We start from the raw sequence: 11,337 nt of genomic DNA, 5'->3' as shown, positions 1-11,337 counted from the left end.
ACATTCCATTCTACATAGAGGTTGATACGCTTTGTTTTACTTCCGTCTAATACATTTTATCTATATATTCGATATTGTTATCTTATGGGGATTCGGTTAAAGGGTACTTATAACATGCAACAGAAAAAAATATACTTTTATCTTTAAAAAACTTCAAGTATTCAAATGGGGTTGTTGGTTCATGAGAACTATTTATAGTTCTCAAGTTTGAATCCATATACGCGTATTTCAGTAACCAGTATGCATTTCACAAAAATATATAATAGATCTATGCTGTCACGCGCTGAAACAGGATCAACTCAACTGAACTCAGCAACGCAACAACGAAGAATCGCTCCACGTGACACCTGTCACGCAGATTTAACATTACATGAATTATAGTACGGTCAGGATAAGTGCCTACAGTCGGAGTTACCGAGAATAAACCTAGGAGGATTTGATTTTAAATACCTGAAATGACGTTACATAATACTACGGTGGTTCTGAATATACACATATATTAAAGCACAGATAAATACACAGTACATCTTGCCCTCTTTCACTCGGATCTCTCATTCATACACTCATTCCATGGCATATTGCGACAATATGACAATTACAAAGGTTAGATTAATTACTACTTTGACCATACTCTTGCTATTTCTTGGCTACTTTGCCTTTTACAATTTATCGTTTAGGGTTTTAAGTATAAAGTGAGTAATTGTTCTTTGTGCGAACCCTTTTAGCTTTTCAGAAGGTACAAATATATTTCAATGAACTATTGTTTGCTGTTAACATAAACTCTGATCTTAAACATTGATTGTCCGCCGGAATACCGATGTCTAGTTATGCCCTAGCACTGATTTAAGTTATGCAATGATTTGATTTACGCAGATTCGCGGTAGATTGGTGTCATCTCTCTCACACACGCACATGGTTGGATCTTACCTTCGCTGAATTCCCTCTGACCTGGGTAGGGTGAAAGTGGTCCTACAGTATTGGAAGACGTCTGCACTCCATTGTTCCACTTCGCGGTCATCCTGGTTGGCGAAAATGGATCTCCCGGCAGTTCCGTATGGCATCCTCGGATCCTGGCTTCACTCGTTCACTTCTCGCGGTTTCCCATGGACACACATGGATATTAAATGTTAATAACTTCTGCTAACTTAGGACGTTGTTTCGGACGATGGACACAGGTGGACGTGTCTGGCGTTATTCTCACATACCACACGTATGTGCACGAATGCGTTGACGGCGAGGGGGAAACGACCCCCCTGGGTCTATGACCACGGGTCTGATCGCGACTCCGAGCTAGGTGGCGCGTAGCTCACACTCCGGTGTCGATTCTAGGCAAACTGCGTTCTCGCTATTCCGAACCATCCCTTTTATTCCAGATTTGAACGAAGTGACGCTCTAGCCTCAGTGTTTAGGTATTCATTTATTGTTTCTGGTGCTTTCACCGTTGTCTTCCTATCCTGGTCAACGCTCACTCCGGTCCTTAACCTCTGGTAGCGGCCCCTCGTGCAGAGATTAGGTTAAATCCTCGGCTATTGTATTCGACACGTTCAGTAAGGCTAACTCACCGGGACACCGGCTCCCATTGAATCCAGCGATGAATCTTTAATAATTCATAACTGCCGTATTTCTGTTCTGATTAGGCTCAAATCTTGGAATCAGTACTTTCATGATGTGGTCTTCCGCTGGTTAAAATCTCATCCAATTCGGTCCATTGGTTTAGAAGTTGCTCTTTTCCTGCTATTCCCCATAAGAATGCATGTAAATCCGAATTCGGGCGAAAAACGGTGGTTGAGCAAGCTAGTGTTGGCTAAGACAGTCGCTACACATCTTTATTCGCGACGGATTTTAATATTACCAATTGTAATTAATTCTTAATAACGGGCAATTAGATTAATTACCTGTTACTCAATATTTGACCGTTATAATGCTTAGCAATAAATGAGACTCTGAGAATAATCTGAATGGAACCAAAATGGAATCAATCCAAAATTTGTTAAACATATGAGGTGCCTGGGCCCCATATTTCCCTATAACCTACCAAAAATTGAAAATTCTTTGTTCTTTTGACTCATCCTGTATCTACGTAGACATAGTTTCACACATAGCACATTTTTAATAAATCTACGTTTCAAATGTATTTATATTTATATCTTGTATTGCAATTTCTTAATTTCCCATTTCCACGCGTGCTTTTTACAGTATTGTTAAGGTGCTATTTTTGGGTAACTTTAATCTTAAATGTTTCTCTTATTCGAAAAACAGCTTCACCAATTTTGAATATTTTGTTCATACTGTGTGTGTTCTCAATGTTTAACAATTTTAGGGATTACCCTGCACCGCACAGTAAACATAAGACACATATTTAAGGTGTTTTCCACCCATCATTGTTATTTTGTGCCTCAAATATGAGAAATTATGAAAAAATCGGATTTATTCTTGTATAGCATGGGTCTTCCCGATGGAATAGTAGGAACGTTATCGCTTTGTAATCAAGGGGTCACGGCTTCGATACACGGTGGAGGCACAAGTTGTTCGGATCCCACTTTAAACTGTAGGTCCAATCTCGAACTCAACGTAGTATAGCATGGAGTATAAATAGTATAAATGGTTTTTAAATAATTACATTTGAATTTGTAGAACAGAAGTTACAGCGATCTTCCTAAATTTCTAAAAATGCTGAAATCACCGCACGCCCCTGATTGTAAATAGCAGCCAGATCCAAACGTAAGCATGAGAAAGAAATCAATGTCGGATTTAAACACTTAAAAAATGTAGAAATGAGTGGTTATTAATGTTTTTAAAAATGGTGAGGCGACAAATTAATTCAAAATTGGTCGAAATGGTATGGAATGACCAGCGACGAGTGACATTCATCGAATGGAGGAAAATAAGTCAAATTATTTACAAAAATTGTTGACTAAGGTTAGTGTAAGTTATCTATGATAATAGTGATAAGCTTGTAGTATACCTTGAATTAAAGATAAAACATCTACGTTGGCATTTTACATCACGTCAAGAGATACCGCGTAAGTACGTAGAATTTAACAAGTTGCCTTCGTGTGGTTTAGCTTTACCTTTAGGGAACTTCTTCACAAGGTATACTTCTGGATACAGGCCTATATCTCGCGACATTCGTCTTACTGAGAAAACATGTGGTAAATTTAAATTTGTACTTCTAGGAAGGTGGATACTAATCATGATTTTTATTTAAAAAATCTACTTTGATGAAAAAATATAATTTTTTTATTTCTTTTTTAAAAAAAGCGCCCACAATTGCTGGTATGGTTTTTGACACCATACAAAGATATTTCTTTATATAAAGGCTTTTTCTAGTAAAATATTTTAACAGTTTGATTAAAGCAAATAAGAAAATATATGTAAATATACATTTCTCTGTATATGATACTGTATATGGAAATGTTTACTGAGTGTGTTAATAAAAATATAATACATGATTTCAGTAAGTTTTCTTCCAGAGAAAATAAAACATTCTGGATGTACTATATAATTGTAATAAAGTCTTTGAAGCTGAATTTTGACACTTTTTATAATGTTGGTTTGCAAAATATCAGCTGCCATGTTTATTTACAGTTTAATGATAATTACACTATTTACGGTTTAACATGATTAGTATTTTGTATATTTTTCTACACAAAATGTTTGCTATTTTTGCCTATAAAAATTATTAAATTTTAAATCTTAAGAGAAATTTAATTGTGTTTACAGTTTATATATTACATTTCCATTCGTATGAGTTTCATCCCATCACTACATATATTTTTCCTTTCTTTACCTTTCTTGGAGCCAAATAAACACTATTAAATGATTACGAGATTAATGTACAGTGGGATCCATGAGTATTACTGTGCAAATTGTCCATGACTATTTTCATTAATTTTTCTCTTACATCCTGTGTGTTTTTAAGCAATGGATTTTTATGTAAGCTGGTGCAGAAGTTGTCAACAGCTTGTCTTGACTTTTCTTATAATTCTTGAAGCTCTAATAGGGTCAAAGAAAGTGAACGAACATGGCGATGGACAATTTGGACGGTAATACTCATGGATACCATTGTACTATCACCAAAAGTGATTATGATATCTACAAAATTCTTATGTACATTATTCTATAAGTTATGTATTTAAAGTGATTTAAATCAGTGATTTTTTAAACCATCTTAATTTAAATCGCGTTTAAAATCAACCTAATTTAAATCAATTCACCTTGAGTTCTAGTAATAATAGTAGTAGTATATTTTGAATATAATTTATAAGGCCTAGTCAGCAGTAAGAATAAGCGTCAAATTTGCTCCTGCCACGTAATTCGTCTGCTAAAAGGATGTTAGAAATCTTAAGAACAGATGAAGACGAGAAAAATGCAAGTTTATGATTAGTGGGAATGAATGTACAGGTAGTTTAGAACCTTTTTCTTTAGAAAGCATTTAGCGATATTATTTTAATGGTAACGGAACGCAACCTAACTACGAGAGCATTCAGGTTTATTATTGGAACTATGCTAAGGAACCTAATATTAAATCATTTATGTGAAAGTAATCGCTACAACTTCACAGTATGTGTTACAGACGTAATTACATACATAGCATGATGAAATCACGATAAAACAAAGACCACGCGCATCTCCTTTGACGTTCAAGCAGAAACAGAACGTGGCAGCAGACACTACCAATTTTTAATGCCAGCCACTTTTCAGATTGCGTAACGTGGTATGAAATCAATCATATCTTCACAGATGCTCCTGCGATGGTTCATTTTCAATAGGTCAGTTACAAGGCAGGAGGTTCTCTGACCGTAATATAAGGTTCAAAAACATTGTACACTGTTAAACATTCATCCTCATTATCGTGATTAATTTGGGGAGACAGCACGGCGAGATAAATGTATGAAAACACAATTATAAATATATGCTATTTCATCTTTTCTATGTCTATAACAGGAAGACGCCAACGGAAGTCGTGGAAGAACAAATAGTTAACTTTAAAGATCTAATAACAATAGCAACAATCATGATATCTTCTTTCAACTTCTATCAAAGAAAATGTGAGAGGTGAAAGGAAACATGGCTAACAAAATATAAAAAAATGGAAAGTGTATATTACAGACACGGAACAATATTTACGTAAAATCCCACCAATTAATAACCACATTTTAATAGAATCATAACATGATCTGGAAATCAATTAGTGTAGTAGATTTACTAATCATTATACGAAAAACGTAAATAGGAGGTGTATTTATTAAGCAATGACTAAATGAAACAATAAAGAAGAAAATTGCAACTAAGTACCTTCTCTACATTTTACTCAGCAGGTATCTCAAAACATAAATTTGGGTTATCTGGTTATCTTGTTAAAATGTTATATGAGTCGTAAGAATTACGAATTGCAATTTTCAAAAAGATGTAAAGACTATGTATAACTCGAAAAAAATGATATTTTACTCTATAGCTGATACTGAGCAAATATAAATTCTGAATGCATGAGAAATGCTTTTGGTTTACAGTAATTGTCGAAATGGATCAAACAGATGTGTTCATTTATCTTACTAAAAAATATAAATATGCTGACCAAGACAGTAATTTATTTTATGAAAAACATAAACTAAACGTAACGTTTCAACCTTCTAGCAAGGTCTTCATCAGACTCTGTATCAAGTACAAAGACCTTGCTAGAAGGTTGAAACGTTACGTTTAGTTTATGTTTTTCATAAAATAAATTACTGCCTTGGTCAGCATATTTATATTTTTTCATAATCATGGAAACAAGGCTTAATAGTGTTATAATTTATCTTACTATACATTCAATGATTCGTCGATACATTTACGTATTTGAAAACCTAATCTATTCTAGTCTGTGAAAACGTAGCTGAGTCTACGTAAAGGTTGACAAACTATTAGCGAATTTCACTGGCAATTCATCATATACCTAGGTACGTTTGAAACAACACCAGGAGCTTTGCTATGCATAGTTCGATGTTAAAAAAACATAAAATTTATAGTTTCAATCTTTATTAATATTTTAAATTTTCAAATATTACAACTGAACACAAAATGTACAGTTTGAGTTCAGCTTGAATGTCCGTCAATGGAGTTTGCTCAGAGGACCCCCTTGAGCTTGAGATTGCTGAGGGCCGCCAGAGCGCCAGTGAAGGCGGCGTTGTAGTCGCAGGCCACTTCGTTGTGGACGTAGTCGCTTCTCACGTCGTCGTAGCTGTCGTTCTGGTCAGGGCCTCCCACCAGGGCACCGTTCAGGACTTGGTAGTTGGCCTGGGCACCGTTGAAGGTGTTCCAGTCGCAGGTGGCCGGGCGGTCAGGGCAGGATCTAGAAAGGAGGAATTCAATATTTACTTACTTCACTCAGGACTTAATATTATTTGTAATAATTATAGTTTTTAATTATTATTATTATTTAATAAAGTTAATTTTAGAAAAAAATATATAGCAGTCTTTGCCGTATTCACATCACGTGCGGACTACATGAACAGGAATATGAAACAGAGATATGGCTTTGGAAGTGGTCTAGAGATATACTTCTCGCAAAACGCAGAAGGCGTTGAACAGCTATTGAAATGATTATGCAAACTTAGGAAGTTCTACTTACGCTGCTCTGTGTTGTTCGTGAGTGGGAGGGTTGTTTCCGTATCCAACGACATAGCTCCTGCCAGCGGATCCCAAGGCGTAGTCGATCTGGCTCTTGGCGAATTGCTGGTTGGCGCTTGTGTCGATCTGCAGCTGGTTGGCGGTCTGCGGGAGATTCGGGTTGATGTTTACAAACACAGAATATAACGTAATTTTACACATTATCAATAAAAAATTTAATGCAAATTAAATTCTGAATATTATTTTATGCTCATAATGAAAATATTTATAAAATTAACTTCTATTTACATTTCAATTTACATATTTTCTGTTAGTTTCGTGGATTTTATCGGAATGTTCAATGATGATTAGACTGAAGTAATAAAGAAAAACTACCTATGCTTTAATAAGTACTTAAATACTATTTCCAAATATATAAATATATTAGATTCACATTTATTGCATGATACAGTTATCTTTCATCATATTTTCAAGAAGAATTAAATGAAACTCGATTAATGAAATATGGACATTACCTCCAAGCAGAGGAAGGCGACGTTGGCTGCGTATCTTAGAGTTCCCCACTGGCTGAGGTAGACCAGTCCCTTAGGAGTCCTCTGCTGCGAGTTGACCATGTAGCTGCAGAAGTCTTGGGCCCTAGTGTTGTACTCACTGCCACCTGTCAGCTCAGCCAGAAGAATCTATAAATAATTAGAAATAGATTATATAAATTATAATAAATATTGTTTTGTCTCACAAAAGATTGCGAAGTATCTTCACACACGAAGATTAGTAGCACAACCTCCAGTACAACTAACTAAGGGCAATAAATTGTGTTGTTATGTAGGTAATTAGTTCATTCATCTAATTCTTACAGAACAAATCTTTCAAGCAATATAAAGTATTTATTTCTACGTTGGCTCTTCTCCACATTTATATCATAAAGACCAAGACAATTTGGTCTGTTCCTACTTACTTGAACTCCTGCAACCTTGCTGTCCCAACCAAAGTCTTGTGGCCTGTAGTTGAGTCCGAACTCGTTGTAGAGGCTCTCGGCTGTGTCCAAGTAGCTCTGGTCGTTGGTGGCCTTGTACAACCACGCGGCTGCCCACACCAGTTCGTCCTTGTAGTCGTAGGAGCTAAGCAAAGAGAAGTTGCGAGTGAGGACATTACTTTCTAAATTTCTCTCAGCGGAAGAGAACTTTAATCACCAAGTAAACATCTAGTAAAATTCATATCAGGATAAATTAATTAGAGATTTAATAATAAAAGAAAACCAGGAACAGTGAATTTATTTATACATTACTCTTACTGGGAAAGTACCCTAATCAGTGTTTCAAATATATAGCATAAATGTCCGGAAAATTAATTTCATGGTAACTTGAGATTTTTTGGTAAATGAAAGCAGGACTCACCTGTAGAAGGAGGCGGCGTTGGGGATGGCGTCGGAGTACTTGCCCCTGTAGTTGTTGGCGAAGTCGAAGAGCTGCTTGGCGTGGGTCAGCAGGGTGGAAGCGTAACCAGCGTCTGAGTCCTGGAAGGCGATGGAGGTTGCCGCGAGGGCTGCAGCCGTCTCCCCGGCCAGGTCGGAACCTGCGAGTCAGGATGCAGCTTGTTACTAACGGTGACAGCAATGGGCATAGGAAATTGAGACTAATTCAACAAGAGAGTTTACGCTGATGTAGTACATTGTAAAGGTATGGATTTAGGAGTTTACCTGGGTTGGAAGTGTCGATCTTCCAGGCTGGTCTCTCCATGGTCATGTCTTCTGGTCTTCCCCAGTAGGCATGGTCAGTGTTGCCATCTCCTACTTGTCCGTAGAGCTCGTTGGCGCTGACGTGGGCCTTGATGAAGTAGTCAGTGCCCCACTTGAGAGCTGCCTTCAAGTATTGAGTTTGACCTGCATAAAATTATAACTCACGTTAGGGCAACCTTCAAATTCAAAGTACATTGCAGGAATCAAGAGATGTTTGATGCAAGAAAACAGAATGTAAATAACATAATTTTATGAGTATTTCAATACCTTTTTGAACGCAATGTTATTACATTTTCATTGTGAATCTTTTTAATGCAAGAGATCCCTCATTAGATTAATGGACTTTGTGAATAAGATAAAGAGATCACGGCCAATGTAGTGAATACATTACTTGAAGGTCATAATCTGTTGTATACTATTATATTTTCGTATAATAAATATGTTTTGAAGTATACTAATTGAATTCAGCCTGTTGATTGAAGGGATACGCACCTGCTGCATCGTAAGCCTGCTTGTTGGAGAGGTATCCCCACGCGAGAACTGTCACTGAGTAGGCCATTGGAAAACCGAATTTCACATGGTCACCAGCTAAAGGCAAAATAAAATGAGACATTTAGGATAAAGATGAACTGTGTTCTGAAAAGAGACTTAAAAATTACCAAAAGGAGTATTCCACAGTACAATATAAATGTTCACCTTTGAAATTATTCACTAGAAGGTATGCAAAGCAAATCAGGCATTTCTAAATAACTACAAAGTACTGATTGTAAATTAAGTTTTAATTCTATTTTCTGAATTGTTGAAGAAAGTAAGAACGTTAAACATATGAGAATAATATATTCTATTGTATCGTGAATGTGTAACTTACCATCGTAGTATCCCCCTGTGAGGTCCTCCCCGTTCTGTCCCTTGTCGTTGAGTGCGGAGTCTCCCCTCCAGGGGATCCTGTTGTCTGCAGGGAGCTTCCCGGATCTCTCCGCCTCGTAGAAGAGGAACGACTTCCCCAGGACCTCTGCGTAGTCGTATTGCCCGGCTGAGGCAATTGAAAAAAATATTACATAAAATTAATTAAGTGGAAATACGTACTTTGAAGGAAAGAACAGTTAATTTTGAGGAAAGCTACTTCCAGTGGAACGAGTTTGAATTAATTGCGAATATGTTATAAGCGAGATACTTTGAAAGATGCATTTTGAAATATGTAGAAATTATTATATATCTATGTAAATATTGGAAATTGAATGGTTGTGAAGCAACAAAGTATTGTGTTTACCATGTTCAAAATTCATCACAAAAGTAGATTGTTCACCTTTGTTAATTTTATGTGGTTTTAATGTGTTTAGTGAGGAATGAACTTGATTGTGGTTTTAGTTAGGAATTTATAAAGTAAGCAGACAAGATTTTTAGAAGTTTTATCACTTCAGCTTTCTACGATATTTAGTCTTTCTTTGGAAATGTCAAAGCCACCTAGTTATTACAGAGATTAGGTGAAGAAAAAGCTTACCCGCAAAGCGACCAGAGCAGACCAGGAACAAGAAGAAAGATGCTGACTTCCACATGTTGAGATAGAGTGATTACAACTTCTCAGTTCGTAGTATATATACCCTTGAAATGGACCAAAAAAACAACAAGACAAGATAAAAACTATGCTGTTTTTGTTTAGCTCTTGAAGGTAAATTAAACATTGTCCTGACATAAAGGATTCATTGTAGTAACTGTGAAGTGGATATTTATCTTCAAAAATGAAGATAATAATTTTTTTCCGGTGTGCAGAGATTCGTGGGTGAGTCAACAAGAGAACTTCACGTGTGCCAGTTGCCAGAGCAGATAAGTGGAGGTGTGTTTGCTGTGAAACAATAGTGTTATTACTGTTTGAATTGCTCCCACTTTGAAACGAAATGAGTTATATTGTTTCCAAGCAGAAAACACATTTACGAGATCAACTGTGTTTTTTGCCAAAAAGACTGTTTGGTAAAATCATGTGTTAAACTTAAGTTAAAAAACATTTACTTTATGAGAAAATTTTACTTTACCAAGGAATGATAACGTTTCACTCATAAAATATCATTAATTATGGTTTCGAGAAATATCGTTTATGGTTGAAAAATACAGATGAAGTTCAGTAATATGATTAAACTAATGTAATAGTTAAAATTATAGTTTAATTGAGTTTTTAAGTCCATTTTATGTACAGAAAGGCTGATACGGACTGGACCTACAATATGTGCTCCCACCAGGTATCAAACCCTGAACCCCTTGATTACAAGGCAATTACGTAACCACCCATTTTTTAAAGTAATATCCCTACATGGTAGTATCCCCCGTCATTCCCATATTTTCTCAACTTTCACTCACATCAATTTTTACTATATTCTCCATTTTTCTCATTACGGACAAACACAAACATCCATACCCTAGCCGGGATTTGAACCCGGGACACCTGGCTTTGTAGCACGATGCGCTGACCACTCCGCCACGGAGGCCGACACCACTGCATCATCAGGGAGGCCCAGTTAGAATTACAGTACACATCCATTACAATAAATATAATATCTACATCAAAAATTAAATTTTCTCTTGCAGACAATACGTAAATATTACAGGAAGAGGAGATATTTTAATATTGATTGTTCTTTTCTCGCGTACAAGAGTTGTATTTTCCATTTCTTCAGATAAACAGCCATAGGTGAATTTTTAATGTATCTAGATGCTTGGTATTTCGTCCGTTCTACAATTTTCAAAATGGTAAAAATATTTACAGAATACTAATACATTTATTGCAAGTGGTAATAAAGGAAGATCCTGTGCCGGATCTACAAGCCGCAAAACCCAGCAGTGCGGGTGAGGGCGGAGACAAGTAGGCCTCTAGGGGGGGCCTCAGCCATTGACATAGTAATGTGTTCGTATATGCGTATATATATGTATATATATAAATAAACGTTGTTACTCAGGGGTACAGAAGCGAATACAATATATACAGGTAAAGGTAAAGTTCA

The 11,337-nt window shown here is 36.3% G+C and overlaps 1 protein-coding gene across 1 annotated transcript; it reads right to left on the bottom strand.

The window, feature by feature from the left end:
* Window positions 1-6,060: 6,060 nt before the first annotated feature.
* On the bottom strand, window positions 6,061-9,956 carry LOC146002347 (endoglucanase E-4-like). Its single transcript, XM_083140076.1, has 9 exons — window positions 9,846-9,956; window positions 9,213-9,377; window positions 8,837-8,932; window positions 8,306-8,488; window positions 8,004-8,181; window positions 7,565-7,727; window positions 7,125-7,289; window positions 6,611-6,753; window positions 6,061-6,331 (listed from the first exon to the last, which is right to left on the bottom strand). Exons 1-9 carry the CDS (start codon window positions 9,898-9,900, stop codon window positions 6,106-6,108), a joined length of 1,374 nt encoding a protein of 457 aa, XP_082996202.1. The 5' UTR covers window positions 9,901-9,956; the 3' UTR covers window positions 6,061-6,105.
* Between the last annotated feature and the right edge of the window lie 1,381 nt (window positions 9,957-11,337).

This window comes from Lepisma saccharinum, chromosome 18 (assembly GCF_977018435.1).
Source record: "Lepisma saccharinum chromosome 18, izLepSacc3.1, whole genome shotgun sequence".
In the NCBI taxonomy this organism is placed as follows: domain Eukaryota; kingdom Metazoa; phylum Arthropoda; class Insecta; order Zygentoma; family Lepismatidae; genus Lepisma; species Lepisma saccharinum.
The sequence above is the reverse complement of the archived record's forward strand: the minus strand, read 5'-3'. Positions and strand labels throughout refer to the sequence as shown.